This window comes from Crinia signifera, chromosome 12, assembly GCF_055691185.1.
Source record: "Crinia signifera chromosome 12, ASM5569118v1, whole genome shotgun sequence".
Taxonomy (NCBI): Eukaryota; Metazoa; Chordata; class Amphibia; order Anura; family Myobatrachidae; genus Crinia; species Crinia signifera.
The window spans coordinates 7,345,455-7,373,251 of record NC_139228.1 but is presented as its reverse complement, the minus strand read 5'-3'; the positions used below and the strand labels follow the sequence as shown (position 1 = coordinate 7,373,251).

Here is a 27,797-nt window from a genome sequence, read left to right as displayed (position 1 = left end):
CAGCAGCTGCACCATGGGAGGAAGTGGTGACTTGGAGGAACCATTACAAGGTATCTGATAATAAAGCGCATCTGCCTCTCTTCCATTTCATGGTCACCCTCTTTCCACAGGCAAGCCTGATAAGCATTGAAGCAGAAATAAAGAAGCTAGGGGGCGATAAAACAGCCGGAGACTCCAAATATCCTTTGAACCTACCACCGGGCGTAACACTCACACTCAAACCCCTCCCAAGAAGCTTTTACCGCAGAGCCTGGCGCCAGAAAAAATCCACTCTGAAACCACTTCTGATCCGGCCCAACGCTCCAAAACCACCAGCCAGGTCTCCTCAGACTCTTCCCATCCGGATATTTGGGCAGGTCCCACAAAGAATTGGCGGCTTACCAAAGGGACCAAAAGTGGCGGAGGCTTGTTTTCCCATTGCTGCCCGGAAGCAACCCTCCCAAGTACCTACTGAGACTGTTAAACGTGTGCCCTTGACTCATGATAAAATAATCATGTCTGCTGTGCCTACTCCGGTAGGACAGAAGCCCCTCATTTGTGGCGTACGTAAAAAAAAGACATTGCCTAGAGCGTCTATGGTCAAGGCAGCACCTGTCGTCCACTCGGGTCCACTTCTTTTTGCGTTGCCTAGTGGAGCTATAAAACTGGTCAGTCTGGGAACTCCTTACAGTGTCCTCCAACCTGTGAACACGGGAACTGGGGTCCATGTTGCTACCGTACTTCTTAATTCACCCCAAATGCCTCTCCACCAGCCTTTCAACCAGACCCTTGTTACCATGCCCTGCAAGGTCTCTGACCACTTCACCAGTCCCACCATGGAGGCTGATGAAAGCATTGTGAAAAAAGAGGACGACGAATGGGACTGTGTCTCCATCACAATAAAGGTGGAAGCGGAGGAAAGCCCTACTACTGCTGGAGAAAGAGGTGCCAAGGAGACCCCCAACAAGGACAGCAAATACTCATGTCCTGGGAATAAACTTCCAGAGGAGGAGATCGGGGAACTTGTATCTCCAAATGAAGAACAAGTGGATTTAAAGACAGAGATTGGGGATGTGGGCAGCATGCCAGAGCCTCAGGATGAGTCTGTAGAACTGGCCACTGAGAATGAGAATACATGTACAGAGCCAGGAGATATGCAGGAACCCACGAACGTCACGGAGGACGACCATACAGAGGTAAATGAGCCTCAAAACCTAGAAAACTCAGTGGTAGGAGACTCCCCGAAAAACACATCGTCCTCCACAGATGGTGACGTGGAAATGAATAGTCCTGCCGGCGTTCCCATAGACTCCTCCAGTCCTCTGGATGGTCAAGAGATGGACAATGAGAAGGATGTCCCAGAGGAGGAAGAGGAGGAGGAAGAGTTTGACCTGACTCAGGATGAGGATGAACTGTCTTCTGCCTCGGAGGAGTCTGTTCTGTCTGTGCCAGAGCTGCAGGTGTGTGTCCATAAACAGTACAGTGTCCACCCATGACACAGGTTAATGTGCCCATGCCACCATTACTATCTGCATACTGTGGTGCGATAGTACATATCACAATGCAACGCTCGCTCTGCCAAAGTTGTATTATATCTCTATGTACACTATGTGTGTGCCTGTAACTCCTCCCCTGGGTACACAATGTGCGTGTGTGTGTGGCTGGGACCCCGCCCCCTGGGTACACGATGTGTGTGTGTGTGTGGCTGTGCCCCTGAGTACACGATGTGCGTGTGTGGCTGGGACCCCGCCCCTGGGTACATGATGTGCGTGTGTGTGGTTGTGACCCTGCCCCCTGGGTACACAATGTGCGTGTGTGTGGCTGGGACCCCGCCCCCTGGGTACACGATGTGTGTGTGCCTGTAACTCCTCCCCTGGGTACATGATGTGCGTGTGTCTGGCTGGGACCCTGCCCCCTGGGTACACGATGTGCGTGTGTGGCTGGGACCCCGCCCCTGGGTACACGATGTGCGTGTGTGGCTGGGACCCCGCCCCTGGGTACACGATGTACGTGTGTCTGGGACCCCGCCCCCTGGATACACGATGTGCATGCGTGTGTGTGGCTGGGACCCCGCCCCCTGGGTAGACTATGTGTGTGTGTGGCTGGGACCCCGCCCCCTGGGTACACGATGTGTGTGGCTGGGACCCAGTCACCTTTGTACCGTATACATGTGATGTCTGTGTCACCGCTGTGCTCTCTGTGCTGCTAGGAGACCATGGAGAAGCTGACATGGTTGGCCTCGGAGAGACGCCTGAGTCAGGAAGGAGACTCCGAGGACAACTCCCAGGAGGAGAATACTGAACCTGAGGAGGAGGAAGAGGAGGAGACTGAGATCACAGAGGGCTCATTGCAGCAAGCAGAAGGAATGACCGATGAAGCCAGCAAAGAGAGTGAGAAACTGGAAACCAGTCACCTGAGCGTTCCGTCTCCAACACCAGTGGAGACCAGCATAACTCCAGTGGGTAAGTCTGTGTCCCCCATCATCAGGCAGTACCATGTGCTCTCCCTCACCACACAGTGTGAACATCGGTCTCCCTGAACCGGTATTTGCTGAGTTGTAATACAGCCTTTCTTCTAGGAGAGCGGCGACGTGGTGGCAACAAGGCCCAGGGCTCACATAAGGCTAGGAGCAGAAGAGTACGGGCACGAGCAAGCAAAGACGCCTCCAAATTGCTTTTACTTTATGATGAGAAAATCTTGATTAAGGACCCACTGAGGGATCAGAAGGACATGGCATTTGCACAGTCCTATCTCAGCAGGGTAAGGTCACCTGTTACAAGGTAGCAGGTCGTAGCTCAGCGGGGCAGGGTCTCCAGTAACCGGGCATCCGGTTGTATCTCAGCGGGGCAGGGTCACCAAAAACCGGGCATCCAGTCTTATCTCAGCGGGGCGGGGTCTCCAGTAACCAGGCATCCAGTCGTATCTCAGCGGGGCAGGGACTCTAGTAACCGGGCATCCGGTTGTATCTCAGCGGGGTGGGGCCTCCAGTAACCAGGCATCCGGTTGTATCTCAGCGGGGTGGGGCCTCCAGTAACCAGGCATCCGGTCATATCTCAGCGGGGTGGGGCCTCCAGTAACCAGGCATCCGGTCATATCTCAGCGGGGCAGGGCATGTAAATGTCTTTCTCTTCACACATAGGTACGAGAGGCTCTGCAATCAGTCCCCGGTACATACGAAGAGTTCCTCAACCTGATCTACGAGTTTGAGACGAGAAGAGACAAGAGAACGGCTGTGGACCTATATGAGAGTCTGCGACAGCTCCTCCAGGATTGGCCTCAGCTTCTTAAAGACTTTGCTGCTTTTCTGCTCCCAGAGCAGGCACTGGAGTGTGGATTGGTTAGTGGCTGGTGTTGTGGTAAAAGTGGTGAGCAGAGTGAGACAGAATATGTGACCTGCGATGTCTCTCCCGCAGTTCGAAGAACAACAAGCCTTTGATAAGAGCCGGCGATTTCTGCGTCAGCTGGAGATCTGCTTCCTGGAGAATCCGGCACAGCACCAGAAGATTATTAAGCTGCTCCAGAGCTGTGCAGAGTGCCCCCTGCAGGAGATAGGAAAGGTAACTTCCTGCCTCCACCTACCTCCCGAGCCTGACCCTTCTGCTGGGCAGCGGTCTCACCTCTGGTCTTTTTGCAGCTGAAGACACAGATGTGGCAGCTCCTGAAGGGACACATTCATCTCCAGGAAGAGTTTTCTCTCTTCTTTGACCAGCTCCGGCCCCCAGCAAGCCGCATGGAAGATTTCGAAGTGATGAACTGGACGGAGGAGAAGGAGTACAAAGTGAGTAGCTGATGACACAGATAGGGATAGTACATAGGTTAGACACTTTTACATACCTTACCATCCATGAGGAGTCCCAATTGGTGACGGTAAAGTGCTGATCGAGGCGTCAGCCCAAAGCATAGCAAGCGGTGGTACACTAATTGGGGATCCAAATGCTCAGGTGTCAGCAGTCACACCAGAAAGAGTGAAAAACGGAAAGTTATGGTAGAATCTACTTTGGTTAACTTTCTTTCCTTGAAGTCCATGGGAACCACAGGGGACATCGGGGTTGTAGGCGGATCCAGGGGGTCCGGGCACCAATCAGCGAAGCTATTAAGAATTCCCAGAAAGAATTCCCTACAACCCCGCCTCCAGACTCAGGCAGCCAGTTTTTGTAACAAGCCATAAGCAGGAAGCATAGCAGAGAAAAGGACAGGAAGAACACATGACCAAGCACTCACACACACACAGTACAGCACGAGAATGGTCGTTATCGGTCACAGTGTAACATATCACTTATAGGGTTCCCTCAGGAACAAATTGAAGGGAGGGCACCCTGTGGTTCCCATGGACTTCAAGGAAAGAAAGTTAACCAACGTAGGTTCTAACATAACTTTACATTTCCTTGTCAGGGTCCATGGGTCCCAGAGGGGACATCGGGGATGTCTCAAAGCCGTATTTAAGGGAGGGAATTGCCTGAGGTGTCAGAAGTACCCGACGACCAAAGGAGGCATCCTGGGAGGCGAACGTGTCAAAGGCATAGAATTTTATAAATGTATTGACAGATGACCACGTTGCAGCCTTGCACAGCTGTTTGGCAGATGCACCTCGGCGTGCTGCTCATGATGGGCCAACCACTCTAGTAGAGTGTGCTTTGATGGAAATAGGGATATGAAGATCAGCCTGTTAGGCCTTCTGTATAGCCATGCGAATCCAGCGAGCAATAGTCTGTTTGCTCGCTGGCCACCCCTTTTTGTGAAATCCGTATAACACAAAAAGGGAGTCAGATTTTCTGACCGACTTAGAACGGTCGGCATATATGGTCAGAGCCCTGACCACATCCAGTGAGCGTTCTTCTGCTGACAGGCCTTCTGTCATGAACGCAGGAACCACAATCTCCTGATTAACATGGAATCTGGAGACGACTTTAGGAAGATAAGAAGGTTTCGTCCTTAGCACTTCCCTATCGGGATAAAAAACAAGGAAAAGAGACTTGTAAGAATGTGCCGACCTGTCTGAAACCTGTCGGGCAGAAGATATGGCCGGAAGAAATATAGTCTTAGCCGTCAGCCATTTGAAATCTGCCGTATTAAGCGGTTCAAATGGTGCTTAGTCAACGCTTGCAACACAAGGGATAGGTCCCAGGGTGTTGTAGGAGGGACATAAGGAGGTTGGACATGAATTATTCCTTTTAGAAACATCCGGAAGGAAGGCAATTTTCTTTTGAAACCAGGATGATAAGGCCGAGACCTGGACTTTAAGGGAGGCCAGTCTCAGCCCCATGTCCAGTCCCTTTTGTAGGAATGCCAGAATTCTGGCTACTTTTGAAGACCTTCGGATCAAACCGCCTTGCTGTACACCATGTAAAATAAGTGTGCCAAATCCGGTAGTAAATCCTAGAGGACGCTGGCTTGCGTGCCCGGATCATATTCCTAGCTACCTTGGAGGAAAAACCCTTGCATTTCAGCAAGGCAGTTTCAAGTGCCACACAGTCAAAGATAGACGTTGAGGGTTCAGGTGCAGACAAGGACCCTGACTCAACAAATCCGCCCGAAGGGGCAGAGAGAACGGAGGCCTGAGTGACAGTTGTTGTAGATCAACATACCAATACCTGCGTGGCCAGGCTGGAGCTATCATGATGAGGTTCCCGCCTTCCTTTTTGAACTTTCTGATGACTCTGGGAATCATGTTTATTGGTGGAAAGGCGTATGGAAGAAGAAAAGTCCATGGAACAGACAGGGCATCCATGATGCAAGCTTGAGGATCCCTGGACCTCGACCCGAATTTGGACACATTCTTGTTGTGTCTGGACGCCTTTGGGTCCACATCCGGCAGACCCCAAAGATCTGTCAGGGTTGCAAACACTTCCGGGTAGAGTGACCACTCCCCCGGGTGAATATCCTGTCGGCTCAGGAAGTCTGCCTCCCAGTTTAGGATACCTGGGATGAAGACGACCGACAGAGCCAGAAGGTGTAGTTCCGCCCAGGCGAGAATCTTGGACACCTTGGAGAGCTGCTTTGCTGCAGGTACCTCCCTGGCGGTTGATGTATGCCACCGCTGTGGCGTTGTCCGTCCTGATTTGCACAGGTTTCCCTTGGAGAAGTTCCAGAGACTGAATCAGGGCATTGTGAACTGCCCGTAGTTCCAAGATGTTGATGGAAAGGTGAGTTTCCGGAGGAGACCAGACGCCTTGCAAGGATCGGGATCCTACTCCCGCCCCCCATCCTCGGAGGCTGGCGTCGGTAGTGAGAATCGTCGTGGTCTGTTTGTAGCCACCATTGAAGGGACTCCCTTACCTCAAGGTTTAACGAGAGAAAGGTGGACCTGATGTGATGGGGTAGGCCGTCCCACTTCCTCAGAATGAGTTGATGGTAAGGGACAAGAATGGAACTGTGCCCATTCCACCATATCGAATGTCAATACCATCAGGCCCAAAATGTTCATTGCCCAGTGAATGGAGACTCGTGAGCCTTGAAGAAACAGGTGAATTTGGTGTTGTAAAGAGTTGCATTTGTCTGTGGGAAGCGACATCCGTAATCGAGTGTCCAGGAGAGCTCCCAGATGCAACATTTGCTGAGAAGGGATCAACAATGATTTCTCCCAATTTAGGAGCCAGCCGTGTGACTGAAGAGTTGTGATTGTTATCTGCAGGTGTGATAACAGAACTTCCTGTGACTTTGCTACCAATAGGAGGTCGTCCAGGTATGGGATCACTCTGATACCCAGTTGGTGAAGATGTTCCGCCATCACCGCCATGATCTTCATAAAAATCCTGGTGGCTGTGGCCAGGCCAAATGGAAGGGCCTGGAATTGAAGTGGCGATTCTGAATGGCAAACCTGAGGTACTTCTAGTGTGCCGGCAGAATGTGGATGTGTAGGTAAGAGTCTCGAATGTCTAGCGAGACCTGCTTCCAGGGCTAGGATTATCGTTCTCAAAGTTTCCATCTGGAACTTTGATACCTTTACCACTTTGTTTAGTGATTTTAAGTTTAGAATGGGCCTGTATGTTCCGTTTGGTTTGGGAACCAGGAACAGAGTCGAGTAATAACCCCGCCCTCTTTCGAGTGGCGGGACTGGGACAATGACTCGAGACCGTAACAGAGGCTGCAGAATCTTTAACAAGTGTTCTGCCTTGTGTGGGTCGTGAGGGAGACCAGTGGGGGAGGCTTTACGAAGGAGATGGAGTATCCCAGAGACACCACTTCCCTCACCCAGGCATCTGTTGTTGTAGACAGCCAGTGGTGAGCAAAGTGGAGCAGTCTGCCTCCCACCTGGGAATCCCATTGCGGGAGGCGGGTCACGTCATGCAGCAGGCTTGTCAGGTTTGGCGGGGGCCTGTCTAGTGGCCCAGGCCTGCTTAGGCTTTGCCTTGCCTGCTTTGTTGGGAGGGGCGTTACTGGTATAGGATTGCCCTCTGACTTTACCTTGGGGGTGAAATTACCGAAAGGAAGAGGTCCTAGGTTTCTGCGGCAGAGCTGTATGGAGACAATCCATCTTAGCAGCTGCTAGAGAGGCTACAATCTTATTAAGCTCCTCCACCGAATAAATTATTGCCCTTAAAGGACAGCAGTTACAAGGTTTTCTTGGACTCCACATCCGCTTTCCATGGCCTAAGCCAGATGATGCGGCGGGCCTGAACCGAGCTAGCAGACGCCCTGGCTGCTAAAGAACCTGCGTCAGACATGGCCTCCATGATCTATAACGCCGCCTGTCTTATGTGGTGTATACATAATTTGGCGTCCTCAGAAGCATCCGGAGGGAGCTCGTCTTCCACTGCCTGATCCCATGGCAAAAGAGAAAATGGCCCTAAGAGACTGCACTAAGCATCTGTCTGTGGGATCCTTTAAGACTGACCCAGGGGTAATTGGGAGGACCGAAGGCTTTATTAGCCTGGTCACATGGGAATCTACCGGCGGCGGATTCTCCCATGGTTTACAATCCTCACGAGGAAGAGGATATCTGGACAACAGCTTCCTACGGATGGACTTTTTGCCCAAAGCCTCCCATTGATCTGTCCTGATCTCTGTTAAATGATCAGAGTGGGGAAATTGGGCCCTAATGACCTTCTGCTTTTTAAAGACGTCTCTGGTCTTAGCAGTGGGTTCAGGCTCCTCAGAGTCTGACAAAAGCACTTCACGGATTGCATGAATGAGAGCTGCCACATCAGGTGTTTCTGCTTGTGAAGCAGGGGTGTCCGTGGGCATAGGATCATCATCCTGGTCATCATCAATATTAATGTCATCATCTGCATTGTCGTTATCATCCCCATCATGATCTGTGTCATCCTGAGCTACAGAAAGCAATGGAGTTTACAGAGGTCTGGTTGGTTGTGCAGCATTAGGCAGCAGCTTCTGCATAGCTACCGTAATCTGCTACAAGGTCTGCACCGTGGTCGACAGGTCATCCACCCAGGGTGCAGGGGGCTGGACTACAGGGGGTGCAATGGGGGGGGGGGATAGGCGATCCACTAGGGTACCCAACAATTAATGAAAAGCTGCCCAGGGAGGTTGTTGAGAAACCACCGTGGCAGAGAGGACTGGCCAGGGGGGAGAAAGCGATTGACACATAGCCCGTACTGGATAACATCCTGCTCAGATAAGCCTGCTGCGCAGCTTCTGCAGGACAGACGCTGAGGAGACTGACTGATTGCTGCCCCGTTTGGACATAATACCAAATATACCCACAGAGGGGAAGATACAGTGCACAATAGGAGAATTCACCAAAGAAACCCTAGCGTGATATTCACTGTGTGTATGTGACCTCTGAGGCGAAACCTCAATATGATCAAGTTATATGAGAGAGCAACAGTGTAAAGTTTCAACAGTACTGACCGTTTTGAGTAAAAAGACAGAACTAGCACAAGGTCACACACACAATAGCCTAATAACAGCTATCGCACCCTGCTATCAACCGCTTCAACTCTATGGAGCAAGTGGGATTTAGGGTGGCTGTGAAAGTAATCTACTTCGCCTGTAGACTGTTTCACAGTGGAGAGTTCGTGCCCGGTCTCTGGAGACTCTGCCTCTGGAAATGGCGCTGGTCTGAGAGGAAGTGGGCGGGCACGGCGTTTACGAATTTTCTCCCCCCGCCGGGCTACCTCGCTTGGCTGAAGCCGTGGGTGGAATGTCGGGCGGAGTGACACGGTTGCTCGTGCTGCCGTCAGATGATTGACGCCGGGGGCAGCCTCAGCTGCAAGAGCGGCTGTGCCGCTTAAGTGGCAAATTCAAAGTTCTAAAAAAATAAAAAGCTTCTTATGGGATTACCTCAGTGAGGTAATCCCTGCTGATATCAGGTGCGTCTGCTTCCTGCAGGCACCAAACAAAAACTGGCTGCCTGAGCCTGGAGAGGCGGGGTTGTAGGGGAGAGGGCCCGGGCATTCTGGGAATTCTTAATAGCTTCGCTGATTGGTGCCTTGGACCCCCTGGATCCTCCTACAACCCCAATGTCCCCTGTGGGACCCATGGACCCTGACAAGGAAATGTCATGTTTCGATCATTTCTGGGTCCTCATTCAGCTTGTCAACCTTTTTCCAATGTTGACGATTTTGGGGTGCAGGTCTTAAGTATCTAGATCTGCTGCCCCCTACCTGTGGCCGGCGCCAGCTTCCCTGTGGATTACCTGGCCATGGCATAAGCAGCAATGTGGCACAGCCTCTCTCTGGTCTGGGGTTGCCGAGTCTCTGTACTAGGGACTGATGTAAGCAGATGATTTCCTTATGTGTTCCATAGTTTGATGGGTTTGAAGAGGTCACCCTACCAGATGTAGAAGAGGAGGAGGAACAGAGTAAGAAGCAGAAGAGGCGGAAAGAGTCTGTACCAGGACAGGACAAGGTGAGACCGTTCTCCTTTGGATCGCTGGAACATGAATGACAGGCAGGTCATGCCCATAATCTGTGCAGTCAGCATTCTGCTGTCATCCCTAGGGGGCACTCATACTTGGGGCCAGATTCTCTAAGCTTCAAAAGTAATAAAATGGAGAGTGATATACAGCCAGCCAATCAGCTCCTACCTGGCATGTCAAAGACTGTGTTTGAAAAATGTCAGGCAGGAGCTGATTGGCTGGCTGTTTATCACTTTCCATTTTATCACTTTCCATTTTATCACTTTTGAAGCTTACAGAATCTATCCATTGATCTAGTCATGCCATGGTTCATCCACAGCTCCGCTGGCACGCAGTGACAAAGTAACCAGTTGCTTCTAGGCTCGGATGCAGAGATGTATGTAAGGCCTTGCTCTGTGCCTGGTGCATCCACACAGAATGGAAGGCATGAAAAGGTCTAAAATAGTAGCCCCTGCATTTTCTGGGGTGAGGGGTCAGGCGGCGTGAGTGGGATGATGCTGTGGCACTGTGCCCATGCATCTCGCTGCTCAGGGCCTACTAGAGCCCAGAGTAAAATTTCAAAGATTCTGATGTCGGTATACTGACTGTCGGGATCCCGATTGTTGGGCAGTCATCCCACAACTGCAGCCTGGCACTGAGCCCCTACACATAGTATACAGCCTAGCACTACACCTCTGCGCGTGGCATACAACCTGGCACTAAGCCAGACTCTGCGCGCCGCATACAGCCAGACACTGCGCCTGTACGGAGCATCTGCGCATTGTCCCTACGCCTGTACGGAGCATCTGCGCATTGTCCCTACACCTGTACGGAGCATCTGCGCATTGCCCCTGCATGTTCTGAGTATGTATGTCGGTATTTGCAGGACACTGATTGGCCGGATGGGGGGAAGGATTGCCCATGTTCCTGCCATGAGGTGGGGCCTGAGCAGAGACTGAAGCGCTGTAAAAGGAGAATGTGTAGTCACTGCAGCAGTAAGGTGAGTGCGGTACTCAGACGGGACACTCACATGCAGGAAGTGAGTCACACTCATATCTGTACTTTCCAGAGAGCCACAGATGCCACGGGACCACAGCCTTCTTATCGCCAGGGAACTGCCAACAAGGAGACTGGTGAGTTGCATCGGGAGGGAACCTTCTGGTCTTTCCCTGGTTCGCTCTGGGTTTAAATATGTCTCTATTCTAGGCTCAACCCCTGGGTCCCGGGGCCCTGCAGGCAGCAGAGGCTTGTCCATTGCGGAGAGTCCTGCATCTGTACAGAGAGCTCGCTCAGTGCCTCACACACGTGGTGTCACAGGGACTGATACTTCCAGCAGAGCGAGGCACCAGCCTAAGGACAATTCCCGTACTACCGCCAGGGGGACTAGGAGACTTCACACAACTAAAGGTCCGCATCCTGCTGCGTCCATGGAGAGAATAGACTGTACTCAGCCAGACTCCTCCATACAGACTCCCACAGAGCTTCCCCCCACTACCCTCTCCAGCGACACACCTGCTGGAAGTGACCTGGGGGAACAGCCGCTCACTATGTGTGCCAAGAACATCAAAGTCAGCTCCAGCGGAGAGAAGGTCATCCTGTGGACCAGGTATGTGGGGGCGACAGTAACTAGATGGGACATGTGGTGGCTGGTAATATGTGAGGGACGAAGGGGAGAGGTGATGGGGGTCAGCGTGAGGGAGGAGAGGTGACGGGTCAGCGTGAGGTACAGAGGTGAGAGGTGACGGGTAGGCGTGAGGTACAGAGGGGAGAGGTGACGGGTAGGCGTGAGGTACAGAGGGGAGAGGTGACGGGTAGGTGTGAGGTACAGAGGTGACGGGTAGGCGTGAGGTACAGAGGTGAGAGGTGACGGGTCGGCGGTAGGTACAGAGGAGAGAGGTGACGGGTCGGCGGGAGGTACAGAGGGGAGAGGTGACGGGTCGGCGTGAGGTACAGAGGGGAGAGGTGACGGGTCGGCGGGAGGTACAGAGGGGAGAGGTGGCGGGTCGGCGGGAGGTACAGAGGGGAGAGGTGACTGGTAGGCGTGAGGTACAGAGGGGAGAGGTGACGGGTAGGCGTGAGGTACAGAGGAGAGAGGTGACGGGTAGGCGGTAGGTACAGAGGGGAGAGGTGACGGGTCGGTGGGAGGTACAGAGGGGAGAGGTGACGAGTCAGCGGTAGGTACAGAGGGGAGAGGTGACGGGTCGGCAGGAGGTACATAGGAGAGAGGTGACGGGTCGGCGGTAGGTACAGAGGAGAGAGGTGACTGGTCGGCGGTAAGTACAGAGGAGAGAGGTGACGGGTCGGCGGTAGGTACAGAGGAGAGAGGTGACTGGTTGGCGGTAAGTACAGAGGAGAGAGGTGACGGGTCGGCGGTAGGTACAGAGGAGAGAGCTGACTGGTCAGCGGTAGGTACAGAGGAGAGAGGTGACGGATCGGCGGTAGGTACAGAGGAGAGAGGTGACGGGTCGGCGGTAGGTACAGAGGAGAGAGGTGACGGGTCGGCGGGAGGTACAGAGGGGAGAGGTGACGGGTTGGTGGGAGGTACAGAGGGGAGAGGTAACTGAGAAGCTCTGGTGTCTTGGGAGCTCTGACGCCCATTCTGTGTCATACATAGGGAGGCAGACAGAGTGATCCTCACCATGTGTAAGGAGAGAGGGTCGCACAATCAGACGTTTGACGCAATCTCCGAGCAGCTGGGAAACAAGAGCGCGTCTGAGGTGAGAAAATTGCCCATCACATATAACACGTGCCTGGCATTAGCGCTGTAACTGTTCTCACACACACACACACACACACACACCATCTATAGGGTGATATTACATCTATAGGGTGATTAGATGAACCACCAGGGGCAATGTTTGTTCCTGGCTCTTCAATTGGGAGGCAGACTTTTTCAGCCATCAGACTCTGGATGACGGCAAATAGGCCCTCCATCCAGAGTTTTTCTAGATGTTGGTAGACCGTTGGGGCAGACCTGAGGTGGACTTGATGGCCTAACGCCACAATCACCAGGTCACCCTGTACGGATCCAGGTCTCAAAACCCAGGGGCCTGCATGGTAGATGCCCTGTCAGCCCTTTGCTCAAATGTACTTTTCCCCCCCACCTCCTCAGGGTGCATCGCAAGTTGAAGGCAGAAGGGGGCATGTTTATCCTGGTGGCCCCACATTGGCCCCGGAGGATCTGGTTCTTGGATCTGCCTGCCTGGTCAGTGACCCCCTCCGATCCGTCTACCTTTGTGGCCAGACCTGCTCTCTCAAGGTCAGTGCCTACTTCAAACCTGCAGCGTCTGGCTTTGACAGGGTTGCTGTTGAGAGTCAAAGGCTTTAATTCAAGGTTCATATCAACTATGCTCAGAGCCCGTAAGCCTTCTTCGGCTGGTGCTCATCGTGTTGTCGTTTCAATCCAAGGACTTTCTGCAGAAGAGGCTGGCTTGCGTTTATCTTCTTTGAAGGTGCAGGTCTCGCCTCTCTCCATTCCATTCCGCAGGCGGTTGGATTTGCTGCAGGATGTCTGCACTTTCTTGCAGGTGTTCCTGCAAATCCACCTCAATTTGTTCATCTGGTTGCCCCGTGAGATCTTTCTTAGTTTTTTTTTTAAGGCTTTTCAGGGGGTCACATTTAAACCATTGCAGTCAGTCCTAATACTGAAACAATTCAATCCTTTTACTGAAACAATTCAATCCTTTCTTTGAGGCCATCAAGTTCAGGATGGAGTCTCTCCAGTCCGGGTTGGCAGGTCTGGAAAAGTACGAATTCTTGGATGCATAATTGCACATCCCTATTTGGCCACCTCACCAGGCGTTCCTATGTTTCACAATCCGAGACCGGCTCTTCCAGTTTCGGGCCCTGCCCTTTGACCTATCGTCTGCACCACGGATCTTCCCGAAGGTCATGGCAGTGATGATACAGCTTCTGCGGGCGCAGGGTATCATGATAATACCTTACTTGAACGATCTCCTCCTGAAAGCCGCTATGCCAGTGATTCTAATGCACAACATCCAGTTGACACCGAACACCCTAGTACATCCCGGGTGGATTCTTAATCTCCAGAAATGGCAGCTTCAGCCCTCACAGGGGCTGCGATTTTTGTGAATGATTATGGACACGTCCATCCAGAGAGTCGTCTTGCCTCAGGACAAGGTTTGCTCTTTTCAGCTGTTGGTCTGTCAAGAACTACAGCACAAACTGGTCTCAGTTCATCTGTGCACCCACCTTCTAGGCAAGATGGTGTCTGTGTTAGAGGTGGTTCACTACCGCCAGTTAAGCTCACACCCTTTCCAACATATTCTCACTGTCTTCTCCAGCAGTGGTCCAGTTTTCACATGTCCCTTCAGCAAAGAGTGACGCTGTCTTCCAAAGCTCGCCGATCTCTGATTTGGTCGGTGAATCTCCTCTAGGGGAAGTGCTTCGGCATCTGGGACTGGACCCTTCCCACCATGGACGTAAGTCTCCGGGGTTGGGGAGCGGTTACACTGGACTGCCAGTTTCAGAGGTGGACATCTCCGGAGGCTCTTCTTTCCATCAATGTCCTTGAGCTTTGAGCAGTGTTCTTTGCGCTGGTACAGACGCAGGCCCTTCAGGCCCGAGCTACCAGAGTGCAGTCCAACAATGCCACAGCAGTGGTCTACATAAATAATCCAGGAGGCACACACAGTCATGTGGCCATGAAAAAGGTAAGTTGAATTCTTCTTTGGGGGCAGGCCCATGCCGAAGTTATTTCTCCTTCGGGAGACGTCAGGGGCCATAGGCTTTACAGTGGCTAGTGGAGTGGGAGAGGGCACCAGCACCCTAGAGGTTACGCTTCAACTGCCACCCAGGCAGCCGGGCTCCTCTACTCCGCCTCCAGGCCAAGGAAGTCAGTTTTTCTAGGGTGCTGCATGTGGACATTTTCCCTGGGGGGGGGGGCTTTTGCTAGCAGGGGGAGGTGGCTCCCCCCAAATCAGCCCCTCCCCCAGGGACAGTAGGCAGGGAACTGTGCTCAGCACAAAGAGTTCCCGCCACTGACATCCCTTCCTGGCTGTACTTGAGGGGGGGACATAGAGAACTCCTAGCCGCCCGGGGTTCCACTCATTCACTGCAAGGAAGCTTGGGCAATTCCCCCCCTGTGCCTCTCCTGCGGGACTCAGGTTACAGTTCTTTGTTCTCCAGCCAGCCATAGCTGCTGCAGGAGCCTGGTGCCATTATCTCTTACATTGTATGCTTGCTGTATTCTGTGTATCTTATTAACCCTTTAACTGCTTGCCAGTTTATTTGGTGTTACATAGTACCTTATAGCTCTCCTGTATTTCTATAATTATGTCCAAAAGGGGGGAGGCCCCAGCATTGCGGTCGTGCACAGCCTGTAGTGCTGGCCTATCCTCCCAGGACTATGTACACGACGGCTTATGCGCAAGCTGCTACAATGCGCAGGCGCTGCCTACGGCCTCCTCTCAGGAGCCTGCTTGGGCCTCATCACTTGTACACTTGTTTTTCTGCTTTAAACTCTAGGTACACATCCAAAATGTATTACTGAGTTGAAAGAAGTGGATTCTGGTGCATATGGTATCATATATGCAGTATTCTGCTTTGGGTTCGTGCTCTAACCCTATTGGCCATTTTCATACCCGGAGTAGAAAACTGAGAGGCCGACTTTCTCAGTCGGCAGGATGTACATCAGGGAGAATGGTGCTTACACCCGCAGATATTTCAGAGGGTAGGGCCATCCTCAGGTAGACCTGATGGTGTCCCGACACAACTTTGAAATGCTGCTGAAAGAGGGATTTTGTACCTACCGTAAATCCTTTTCTCCGAGTCCACAGGTGTCACTGGAGTTACACTGGGGAATAGAAGGCGACCACAGGGAGCATGGGCACTTTAAAATATAAACATTAGTGTGGCCAACTCCTCCCCTTCTACTTCCCCTCTCAGGTAGTCCTGAAGATTGTGCCCGGAAGGGTGCAGGAAGATAAAACACACTTCCGAAGAGTACCACATAACATCATTCAATACATAAGTATTGAAGAAAACATAGGTAGAAAAGAGCAGTGAGAAAACACTGCAACAACACATACAGAAAGTCAACAGACCATGTGTACATAAAAACATATAGTAGTAAAACCCTAACAGGGAAAACTCCAAGGTAAGAACCCTGAAAGGTAACCTGCCCTAGGGCTAGGTAGAGAACAGGGCTGAGGAGGGCGTCCAGTGACACCTGTGGACTCGGAGAAAAGGATTTACGGTAAGTACAAAATCCCTCTTTCTCCTTCATCCACTAGGTGTCACTGGGGATGTCCCAAAGCTTCCAAACTCAGGTGTGTAAGCGCTGAGAACCCTGTAATACCGTATGGCCAAACAATGAAGCTGCAGCCGCAAAGGGAATCAAACCTGTAAAACAAAAGTTCTACTGCCTGACCATGTAGCAGCTCTGCAGAGTTGCTACAGGGAGAAAACTCGGGCAGCCGCCCAAGAGGGACCCACCGATCTGGTCGTGTGCTGTTGTGCAAGCAGGAGGAGTCCGAGAAGAAGTGACATAGGCCTGACGAATGGTCAGCCAAATCCACCTAAAAAGTGTTTGTTTTGACGCTGGCCATCTATGTGGGCAAGACACACAGATGCACAGAGCTCTGACAACATCTAGTGATCTTGCCTCCGGCGAGTCCTCCATGAAGGCTGGAACCACAATGGGTTGGTTCAAGTGAAAGGTAGATACTATCTTAGGTAGAAAGGACAGACTAGTGCGGAATTCCACTCTGTCAGAATGGAACTGAAGGAAGGGGAAATGAAAAGAGACAGTCGCCAGTTCAGATACGCGCCTGGCAGAGGCCAGTGCCAGTAAAAGGACCACCTTCCACATCAGATAGCGAAGATCCACCTCCTCCAAAGGTTCAAACACTGAAGTTTGTAAGAACTGGAGAACCAAGTCGATGTCCCTGGGAGCCGTTGGAGGTCGAATGGGTGGTTGCAAACGCAGCACCCTCTGAAAGAAAATCTGCACTTCAGGAAGGAAGGCCAGTTTCTTTTGGAAAAAGGTGAAAAGAGCTGAAACCTGCACCTTCAGGGTATTCAGCTTCAGACCCGAAGTCATCCTTCTTGTAGAAAAAGGAGGAGTCTCGCCTTTTTAAACAGGTTCGTGGAACGACAAATGTGGTGATAGTGTGCTGAGGTGACCTCTTTCCTTGCACATAGCATAGTAGGTATCACTGCTCTAGGAATACCAGCACGCCTCAGGATGGACCTTTCAGCAGCCACGCCGACAAATGAAGACGACATAAATCTGGGAAGATGACAGGTCCCTGGCTGAGAAGGTCATCCTGAAAAAGCAGGGGCCACAGCTCGTCTATCAGCAGTGCTGTCGAATTGGTGTACCAAGACCGACGTGACCAGTCTGGTGCTATCAACAGAGCCATGACTCCTCCTCTCCGGATGCGTTTAAGAATTCGAGGTATCAATGGGAATGGCGGAGAGGTACACAAACTGGAAGGGCCAAGGAGCCGCCAGCGCGTCCACCGCTTCTGCATTGGGGTTCTCACATCCGAGCGAAGTACCTGGGGAGTTCAAAGTTGTGTCGGGACGCCTTCAGGTCCACCTGAGGACGGCCCCACCGATGCATCAACCTCTAAAAAAATCTGAGGGTGTAAGCACCATTCTCCCTGATGTACATCCTGCTGACTTAGAAAATTAACCTTCCCAATTTTCTACTCCGGGTATGAAAATAGCATGAGTCTGCGGCCAAAGCAGGACTCTGCCTACCTCCTTCATGGACGCACAACTGCGGATGCCTCCCTGCTTGTTGATGAACGCCACTGCCGTAGAGTTGTCGGACTGGACGCGGATGGCCTTGCCCTGAAGGAGACCTTTTTCCTTGCTGGAGGTTGGTGGTGTTGAGCCCGAGGACAGACGACAGGACAGACTAGATCGAGGGGATAGGGTCACCATCTGTTGTAGGTGAAGGTGAGATCCCGACCACTGATGGAGAAGTGACAGCTGAAACGGCGAGAGTGGAAACACCTGTACTGTATGGCCTCGAAAGTGGAGACCATCTTCCCCAGGAGCCTGGTACAAAGGTGAATGGACACCTGTATGCGACGCAGAACTAGCTTGATCAAGGCCTGTAAGGATTGGATCTTCTTGGATGGTAAAAAGACTTTAATCTGGACTGTGTCCAAGATCATCCCTAGAAACAAAAGACGCTGAGCTGGTTGAAGCTGCGACTTTTCGAAGTTGAGGATCCACACATGGGATATTAGGGTTCTCTGAGTGAGAAGAATGTTCTCCAGCAGGGTCTCCCGACAAAGACTCTTCAGCAGAAGGTCGCCCAGATAAGGTATGATTGTCACACCTTGAGTGCGGAGAACCTCCATCATCACCACCATAAGCTTGGTGAAAATCTGAGGTGCTGAGGAGAGGCCAAATGGGAGTGCCTGGAACTGTGATGATCTTTCACTGCAAACCGAAGGAATGCTTGGGGAGGGGACCATGTGTAGGTACGCATCCCTGATATCGATAGATACCAGGAATTCTCCGTTTTAACCCCTGTATCACTGACTGCAGGGACTCCATTTTGAATTTGATCACCTGCAAGTATGGGTTCAAATCCTTTAAATTTAGAATGGGGCATACCGAGCCATCCGGCTTTGGCACGAGAAAAAGACTGGAGTAGTAGCCCTGGGTACGCTGTTCTCCAGGGACCGGAACTACCACTCCTGTTTTTCTCAATTTGGCAATGGCTGCCTATAACAGTTGCCCCTTCTCTGGAGGAACTGGCAGTCCTGTCTTAAGAAAACCTGTTTGGAGGAGTTAATCGGAAATGAATCTTGTATCGTAGTCCCTAAATAGTAGTAGTAGTAGTTCATTTACCCATGAATCCTGACAGGACTGGAGCCAGATGTGACTGAACTTCCTTAGTCGAGCTCCCACCCTGGGGTCCCCCAGTTGGGATGGTAGACCGTCATGCTGTAGGCTTGGTGGTCTTGGGGTGTAGTGGGGTTGTAGAGGCAACGCTGGATCGACCCCTAAATCTGTTTGAGGGGTGAAAGGACCGGAAGGAATGAACCTGGGTGGTCTTGCGAGGAGGAGGTGGTGCTGCCACAAGGGAGGAAATGAGACTTGCCTCCTGTCAGGGATATCCGTTTATCCAGCTCGGGGCCGAACAGGACCTCCCCATTGAAGGCCAAAGCCTCCACTGCTCTTTTAAATTCGGCATCCGTCTGCCACTGGTGTAGTTGGAGGGCTCTATGAGCCGAAATAGATAGCGCAGAGATTCTAGCTGCAACTATACAGCTGTCCGAGGAAACCTCCATCAGAAAAGTTGAGGCATTCTGAATTTTTCCAGACAGTTGTTTAACAGTATCAGGTTCTGAACCCTCACGTATCTCAGTTGAGATTTGTGAGGCCCACATACCTATGGCCTTATTTACCCAGCATCCGACCTGTGCCGGACGCTATAACACCCCAGAGGCTGAAAATATATTTTTCAGGGTTAACTCTAACTTGCAGTCAGAGATGTCCTTAAGGGTGGTGGCCCCAAGAACCGGGAGGACAGTCTTTTTGAAAGCCGCGACATGGATGAATCTACCGAAGGGGGTATCTCTACCCTCTTTCTGCCTTCAGGCAGTAAGGGGTAATTTTGTAAAAACCTGCGAGGGGTTTGAAAACGTTTGTCTGGATGTTTCCAGGCCTCGTTTACATGGTCATCTAATTCTTCTGCAGTGGGGAAGCTGGATGACTGTTTTTGCTTTTTAACAAAAAGGGAGGGTTGGCTAGGAGTGTCTTCTCCGTCCGTCACATAACAAGCAACTTTAACCATGTCAATTAAGTCCTCAATGCCCTGGGGGGATGGTGCAGGCTCTTGTGTGGCAAAAGCCAGCACTTCCTCCTCCTCAAGGGGTGCAAACGTACCCTCTTCTAATTCTGGCATGTCATCAGAATCAGGGGGAGTCTACCTGTTGCGGAGGGGCTCTTTTCCTTTGCAAAGGGGGGAGGGGGGGTGTACTTAGAGGAGGAAGGGTGAGTGTAGATTGCCCTGGAGGCATGGCTCTAGTGAGGCTTTGTACTGCAGAGGCTAAATCTGCTGGCTTCTAGATTGCGCCCTATCTTTCTGAGACTGAAAGTTCAGAAGATAAGCGTTGCACGACATCTGTAAGCTGTGTAGCCCAGAAAGGGGGGGAGGGGGGGGGGGGGGTGTCCACAGAGGCTTGTGTCAAAGGGGGATTGTCAGTGCATTTATCACAGTATAAAAGCCCCTCTGAGGAAGGTGTAAGTTTAGAAGTACACTTTCCCCCCCCCTGCCATTATTACAAATATAAGGCACACAGACAAAACTACACACTACCACACACCTGTGGTGTGGCTGGCTCTCTAACCTAAATAAAGCTGCAAGCAATGCCTGGGTGCACTCTTGGAGAATGTACTGGCGCTCTCAAAGTACAGATACAGTGATGTAGTGACACTCCCCAGACTTCGGAAAAACCCACACCAGGCCTTTTACTGGATTCAGCCACCCTTCCGTGCTCCCATGGGATTTGGATCTTCTTTCCTCCAATCTGGTTTGTTTGAACCTCTGGAATCTGTGGACATATCTCACATGGAAGACTGTTTTACTGCTCGCTTTAGCGTCTGCCCGTCGAGTGTTGGACCTCAGTGCCTTATCTTGTCCTCCTTACCTGTTATTTCATGAGGACTGAGCAGAGCTTCACACCAGTCTGTCTTTCCTCCAAAAGGTTGTGAAGAGAAGAAAGCGTTGCTGGATGCACTCGTTGGGAAAGAGAAACAATATTAAGTGTGTGGGGATCCTTCGCGGCTTTATTGTGAACTTGGCATTTCAGGATATGCCCTAAACATAAAATTTGACGGCAAATAAGAGCCACTTGGCCCATCTAATCTGCCTCTTTTTAAACTGCCACGTTTACAATAAAGGGGCGCAAGATCCCCCACATTTAATTTTTATTTACGAGATTTATTCTTTCTTGATGTAAATACTGTTTCTCTTTCCCAACGAAGTGCACCCAGCAATGCTTTCTTCTCTTCTTTGATACCTACTGTTGCGTAGGATAGCTTCCCCGCTGAGTTACTGTATCAAATTATATGTGGGGGAGGATGTTGCCCAATTTTTAAGGCAATGAAATGATTGTGTGCAGAACTAAAACACCTTCCCCTTACCTATCCTCCCAAAGGCTGTGACCGCTTTTCATACCAATCATCCGATCGTGGTTTTGGTTTGTCATGAGAAGGACCCTGACTCCAAGCTGCTGGATGTGGTGCGGGCACTCCGCATTTATGTGGACAGTTCGGCGGCTGTCAGACGCCTGGTTTGTCCTTTACTATGCCGGGTTGGCCGGCTGCCAAGCAGACTTCGGCTCGGTGGATTTGTCTGACCATACACCAGGCTAATGTGGCGGCCTTTCGGCCTCCACCTTCTTCCATTCCACTCGCACTGTGGAACCCTCTTTGGTGGCTGTCTCTGGGGTGTCCATTCAGCAGCTCTGCTGTGCTGCTACTTGGTCCAGGTCAGAATACTTTTGTTCGATAGGACAGCTTTGCAGTCTCTGCTTCCCAGTTTGGTCACTCTGTAAGCTACAGGTGATGGTACCTCCATTATCAATATATAGGGTAATATTACTAGATCCCGGCATATCTATATACCACTACAGGTTATACCCCTATTATCTAGCTCTAGGGTGATAGTACAGCCCCAGCCTGGACAGACCAGCCTATTGTGTTGCACATCACATGCCAGAACATTGTCCTTTATTACAGTGGAAAATTACATAAACTTCTTCCCCCATCAGGTGTCTCAGCGCTTCAGGGAGCTGATTAACCTGTTCCAGACGGGCTGCATCACCAGCTCTGATGAAGAGGAGACTGGAGACAATGAGGATGAGGAGTAGCTCCAGAGTTTTTGCACTTGTACAGATTGTTTTATAATGTTTGTTTTGTGTCATTAAATTGAACAAAAATGCGGCAACTGTGTCAGAACCTTGTACATCTCCCGGAAGCAGCGCTTTCATTCTCAGTCACTGTCGTCCTCCGTCTCGCCATTCTGTGTCCTATAGCAGTCAGCAATCCTGCGCAACTCACTCACACACTCCTTGAAGTCCTCTTCTTCCACTCCTGAAGCCTCAACATTTACCCAGCGCCTGATGTCCTGCTGGGTCACCTGCTCACACAGGCTGCGGAAACTCTGGTGCAAGGCGCTGGTCGCTTGGAGAGCAGTCATTACCGGAACACCATCTACAACTGAACATGGTCAGAGAATTACTCCCCATGGGCTAGTTACGTCTCCTTACCCACCACAGCCATCATCCTTATATTACACAACATGAAGAACACTATACCTATAACTCCCACAGCATCACCCATCCCTCCTGCCTATACCCCCACACCATCACCCATTTCAGCTTCTCCTGCCTATATACACCCTCCCTATGCCCATCCGTGTGAAAGCCGCCTGCAGCGTAACCACGTTAACAGAATAATAAATCCTCAATGTGGTTGTATGATTGGGAAATTCCATCTTTTGTACATAAATCGTTAAGCTCTCCCCACTGTCTCACCTGCTGTCTGAGGACGGGGCTCCTCACCGATGACACCAGCTTTGGTCACATATGGAGAGAAGAGCTGGGGGAATGTGGGTCCCAGACTGCAAGGCGTCTGCAGCAGATGGGAAAAACTGTGGGAGACATTGTTACATCGAGGAGTTTGGAAAGAGGTGGGAAAAGCTATAAGATACATCGTTACATAGAAGAGGTGGGAAAAGCTGTAAGATACATCGTTATATAGAAGAGTCAGGGAAGAGGTGGGAAAAATGAGTGATGGTAGACTCTTTGAGGTTCATGGAACCCACAGGGTAACATTGGTATTTTAGGCAGATCCAGAGGACCATGGAACCAATCAGCTTAGGTTTCCCAGGATATACGGCTCCTCTCCCTTATAACCCCGCCTCCATGCTCAGTGCCTCAGTTTTGTTAGCCAGCAAATAGCAGAAAAAGAGGATAGACAAGAGCAAGCCAGTGCACTCACACATACATAGAGTGAAGGAAGACATGACCAAAGTTGTGGAAGTCATATTTTGAGTACCACAAAGGAATACTTCAGGGTGGGTGCCCTGGGGGTCCCATGGACCTCAAAGAAGGAGAATTAACTTAAGGTGGGTCTACCATAACTCATTTTCTTCTTCGGGTTTCATGGTCCCCACAAGGTAACATCGGGAATGTCCAAAAGCAGTACTCAAGGGAGGGTACCCATCTGAGGTGTCAGAAGGACCCGACCAAAAGAAGGATCCTGGGAGGTGAATGTGTCAAATGCATAGAACTTTGTGAAGGTATGAACAGATGACCCCATTGCAGCCTTGCACAGTTGTTCAGCAGGCGTGCTACCGATCTGGTGGAATGTGCATGAATTGACAATAGTAGAGGGAGATTAGTTTGCTGAATAGCTATATGAATTCAGCGAGCAGGTTTGTTTGCTGGCCAGCCCTTTTTGTGAAAACCATATAGTACAAAGAGCGTGTCTGATTTCCTGCTGGAAGTAGTGCTGTCCAGATATACAGTTAGGGCCCTAATTCAAGGAGCGTTCAGCTGGGGAAAGATCATCGGAATTGAACGCGGGAACCACTATTTCCTGGTTGATGTGGACCCTGGGGACTACTTTGGGCAGGTGGGAAGCTCTAGTTTTTAGCACCACCCTTTCCGGATGGAAAGTCAGAAATGGAGGTCGGCATGAAAGAGCAGACAAATCCAATATGCATCTAGTGCACGCCCTTGGCAAAAGGAACACAGTCTTAGCTATGAGCCACTTGTATTCCACAGAGTGTAGTAGTTCGAAAGGCGGTTTGGCCAGATCCTGTTATAGACAAATCCCATGGTGGTGTTGGAGGAACATATGGCGGTTGTATACGTTTAAACCCCTTGGATAAAATTACATATCTTGTTGAAGTTCTATGTACAGAGGCGTAGCCTCAGCTCCGGCTGCCGACATGTCACCTGGCGCCGGAGCTCTGCCGCCGGCTCCCCCTTTGTGCCCAGCCTCAGTCTGCACTGTGGACAATTAAAACCCGGCGAGCACCCTCACTGCGCATGCGCCGGTTTGGCAGGGATGTGGCGCCATGACATCATAACGTCTTCAACGTCATGGTGCCGCGTCACAAACGGGCGCATGCGCGATGTGAGAGCGCTCGCCGGGTTTTAACTTTCCCCACTGACTGATGCCGGGCACAGCAGGCATCAACATCATGGCGCCGCATCCCTGGCACCGGAGACCCTATCCAAGGGGGTGAGTGCGGTGGGGTCCTATTATTATTATACAGGGGAGCAGCCTTATTATTATACAGGGGGAGCAATCTGTGGAGTCCTGTTCTGATTACTGAGCAAGGTCAGTCCTCCTTTTCGCAGCGCAAGGGGGGTGGGGGAGTGCAAAACATGCCCTTGCTCCAGGTACCGTGGAACCAAGCTACACCACTGTCTACATACCAATGATGTCAAAGCCAGACCTGAGATATCAGAATGATATCCAGAGTAGTCCGGAAATTCAGACACCACAGGAAAGACATGGAAGATGAAACTTTCATGGAACTTACAGAGAATCCATGAACATGGCTTGAGGATCCCTGGACCACGACCCAGACACTGAAGTTTGGTTGTGACAGGACGCCATGAGATCTACATCTAGGAAGGCCCAAACTGCTCACCGTGAGGGAGAAGACTTCCATTTCCAAAAGATCAGGCGTTGCAGAGGGCAGGAATAAAATTGCGCCCACTCGACCATGTTGAATGTTGATACCATTAGACCCAGGATTCACATTGCCAGATGGATGGATAGTTTGGGGCTTTGTAAGAAGAGGCTTATTCTCTATTGTAGAGATTGACACTTGTCCATTGGTAGGAACAGCCTCTGTGTCTGGGCGTCTAGAAGGTGCAGCATTTGTTATGATGGAGGACTTCTCCCAATTGAAGAGCCAACCGTGCTGTTGGAGAACAGCAATCATTGTCTGCAGCGATACACAACCCTCCAGGATAACATCCTGCTCAGACAGGCCTGCAGCACAAGCCTTACAGGAAAAGAGCTGGGGAGACTCTGGGGCAGATGTTTTATAGCGGCGCTTATAGGTGTATTAACATCTTGTCTGCCGAAGCAGCGGAACGCTAACTCCCCCCTCCGGTGATGTCTCCTCCTGGAGATAACGCATCAGTTTACACTGATGCGCTGTCTCCTGTCCCCTGGCCGGCTGCACTCACTACTCACGTGAGATCCCCAGCGCAGCGCAGAGCTAACAGCAGGGACAGCGATGCTAACCGTTCATACATTCGGCCTGCTATCATTTAGATAGCAGCGCAGATATGGACAGGGGTGCATCATACATGGGGGAGAAGCGGTATCAGTGCACATAATGTGCGCTGATACCCTTCTCCTCCATATCGTCTGATCATACATCTGCCCCTCTGTCTGTCTGAGTGCGCCGCTGTTTACCAGTCATGTCAAACACACAAGAGGGGGTATTTTACACAATAGGTCCAGCCTTACAGGAAAACCTAGATGGAGAACTTTCAGCCTTCAAGCTGTTGTTGAACTACACATCCCAGCATGCCCTGCAACAGTTATAGCATGGCCACATAGCAAAATGGTAAAAAGGCATGCTCGGATGTGTAGTTCCACAACAGCTAGAGGCCTGGCCTGGAGTGATAACACAGCAGTATGTGACCTGTGAGGATAAACCTCTAACTTCTGCCTCAGAAGAAATGAGAAAATGAAGGGACAGCAGGAAGCATGCAGCAGATGGAAAACCAGACTAGCACTTAGTCACACACAATACTGGTCAGGGGAGACTCGCTGAGCTGCGATACTGAAGATGGCCGCCAGTCTCTGAGGGAGCAGGGAAAGTGAAAGCAGCTTTCTGGGCGGCAAACCTGTGGGAGATTGGCACCCAAAGCAGGGGGAGGTACTGCAGGCTGGCGCTGCCTCCCCGGTGCTGGACTTCCCCCACCAGCGCTAGTGAGCCCTCACAGAAAATGGATGTATACAACATCCAGTCTGCGATCTTGTCCTGGAGGTCTAGTACAGTCCCTGCCACAAGCAGAATTGTCCACCCCAGCTGCTCCAGCCAGTCTCCCCGGCATGCAGCTCTGCAGTGATTTGGTGCTTTCATAGAGAGTCTTACCTGTCCCTGTGTGCCCGGCCATGTTATCCGAGGTTTTCTGGTATCCGGCAGTGCTAGGCCCCTGGCTCCTCCTCAGCCGCACACCGCGCTTGACCCAGGTCGTGGGGGAGTTTTGGCGCAGGCAGGGGGATGGAGCTGCCGTCAGTGTGACTGACCGCACAGGCAGCTCAGCAGCGTTACCGCTGGAATTAATCAAAATTCCAGTGTGAAAATAAAAAGCTTTGGGATTGCCAAAATAAAAGGCAATCCCTGGTGAAAGAATGGTGCTCCAGCTTCTTGCTGGAACCAACAAAAAACTGAGGAGCCTAGCGTGGAGGTGGGGTTATAGGGGAGAGGAGTCGTGCATCCTGGGAAACCTTTAAAGCATTGCCACGGTCCTCTGGATCCACCTACAACCCCAACGTCACCCTGTGGGGACCATAAAACCCGAAGAAGAAAGCTGTAGGATACCTTGTTACATCGAGGTGTCAGGGGAAGAGGTGGGAAAAGATGCGGGAGACATTGTTACATCGAGGTGTCAGGGGAAGAGGTGGGAAAAGATGCGGGAGACATTGTTACATCGAGGAGTCGGGGGGAGAGGTGGGAAAAGCTGTAGGATACAATGTTACATCGAGGAGTCGGGGAAGAGCTTAGGATACATTGTTACATTGAGGGAGAGGTGGGAAGAGCTATAGGATACATTGTTACATCGGGGAAGAGCTGTAGGATACATTGTTACATTGAGGGAGAGGTGGGAAGAGCTGTAGGATACATTGTTACATTAAGGGAGAGGTTGGAAGAGCTGTAGGATACATTGTTACATTGAGGGAGAGATGGGAAGAGCTGTAGGATACATTGTTACATTGAGGGAGAGGTGGGAAGAGCTGTAGGATACAATGTTACATCGAGGAGTCGGGGAAGAGCTTAGGATACATTGTTACATTGAGGGAGAGGTGGGAAGAGCTATAGGATACATTGTTACATCGGGGAAGAGCTGTAGGATACATTGTTACATTGAGGGAGAGGTGGGAAGAGCTGTAGGATACATTGTTACATTAAGGGAGAGGTTGGAAGAGCTGTAGGATACATTGTTACATTGAGGGAGAGATGGGAAGAGCTGTAGGATACATTGTTACATTGAGGGAGAGGTGGGAAGAGCTGTAGGATACAATGTTACATCGAGGAGTCGGGGAAGAGCTTAGGATACATTGTTACATTGAGGGAGAGGTGGGAAGAGCTATAGGATACATTGTTACATCGGGGAAGAGCTGTAGGATATATTGTTACATTGAGGGAGAGGTGGGAAGAGCTGTAGGATACATTGTTACATTAAGGGAGAGGTTGGAAGAGCTGTAGGATACATTGTTACATTGAGGGAGAGATGGGAAGAGCTGTAGGATACATTGTTACATTGAGGGAGAGGTGGGAAGAGCTGTAGGATACAATGTTACATCGAGGAGTCGGGGAAGAGCTGTAGGATACATTGTTACATCGAGGAGTCGGGAAAGAGCTGTAGGATACATTGTTACATTGAGGGAGAGGTGGGAAGAGCTGCAGGATACAATGTTACATTGAGGGAGAGGTGGGAAAAGCTTTATTGTGCATAGCTCTTGTGTGGGATTGATTTGTATATGTAGGTAAAACACTGAACATCTCCTCTGTGTAATTCACATCAGTACCAAGCCTGTGTGTAGGGAGGAATTTATTTTTATTCTAAGGGATACATAGTATCCTGGAATGCTAGTTTTGTTTTTCTAAGCCACTTTTATTGCTATGTGTTGTAGGGGGTGGGGACTGAGTGAGTGGATTCCAATTATTGGGAACTCATGCATTTTTAGAGTACTTGAGTAGTCATTGCATACGGCTGTGGCCAGAGTTTATCTGTGGGCCTAGATTGAAGTGGGTCGTTAT

At 50.9% G+C, this 27,797-nt stretch overlaps 2 protein-coding genes across 9 annotated transcripts in view; one reads left to right on the top strand and one right to left on the bottom strand.

Moving 5' to 3' along the window:
• Nucleotides 1-22,171, top strand: part of GON4L (gon-4 like) — a 44,177-nt gene extending 22,006 nt beyond the window's left edge. For 6 of the 7 annotated variants that reach the window (XM_083166545.1, XM_083166544.1, XM_083166540.1 and 3 more), the window contains 12 exons: nucleotides 111-1,439; nucleotides 2,189-2,441; nucleotides 2,558-2,739; nucleotides 3,119-3,316; nucleotides 3,393-3,536; nucleotides 3,614-3,757; nucleotides 9,688-9,789; nucleotides 10,665-10,778; nucleotides 10,848-10,911; nucleotides 10,985-11,384; nucleotides 12,393-12,495; nucleotides 21,544-22,171. In XM_083166545.1, coding sequence (XP_083022671.1) covers nucleotides 111-1,439; nucleotides 2,189-2,441; nucleotides 2,558-2,739; nucleotides 3,119-3,316; nucleotides 3,393-3,536; nucleotides 3,614-3,757; nucleotides 9,688-9,789; nucleotides 10,665-10,778; nucleotides 10,848-10,911; nucleotides 10,985-11,384; nucleotides 12,393-12,495; nucleotides 21,544-21,642 — 3,132 coding nt within the window. In that variant the 3' untranslated portion in view covers nucleotides 21,643-22,171. The remainder of the gene's footprint in view (nucleotides 1-110; nucleotides 1,440-2,188; nucleotides 2,442-2,557; nucleotides 2,740-3,118; nucleotides 3,317-3,392; nucleotides 3,537-3,613; nucleotides 3,758-9,687; nucleotides 9,790-10,664; nucleotides 10,779-10,847; nucleotides 10,912-10,984; nucleotides 11,385-12,392; nucleotides 12,496-21,543) is intronic. The other variant, XM_083166546.1, reaches the window with a different exon arrangement.
• The window catches only part of MSTO1 (misato mitochondrial distribution and morphology regulator 1), a 37,455-nt gene continuing 31,143 nt past the window's right edge, over nucleotides 21,486-27,797 (bottom strand). For both annotated transcript variants that reach the window (XM_083166547.1, XM_083166549.1), the window contains 2 exons: nucleotides 22,309-22,424; nucleotides 21,486-21,991 (listed from right to left, as the gene is read on the bottom strand). In XM_083166547.1, coding sequence (XP_083022673.1) covers nucleotides 21,765-21,991; nucleotides 22,309-22,424 — 343 coding nt within the window. In that variant the 3' untranslated portion in view covers nucleotides 21,486-21,764. The remainder of the gene's footprint in view (nucleotides 21,992-22,308; nucleotides 22,425-27,797) is intronic.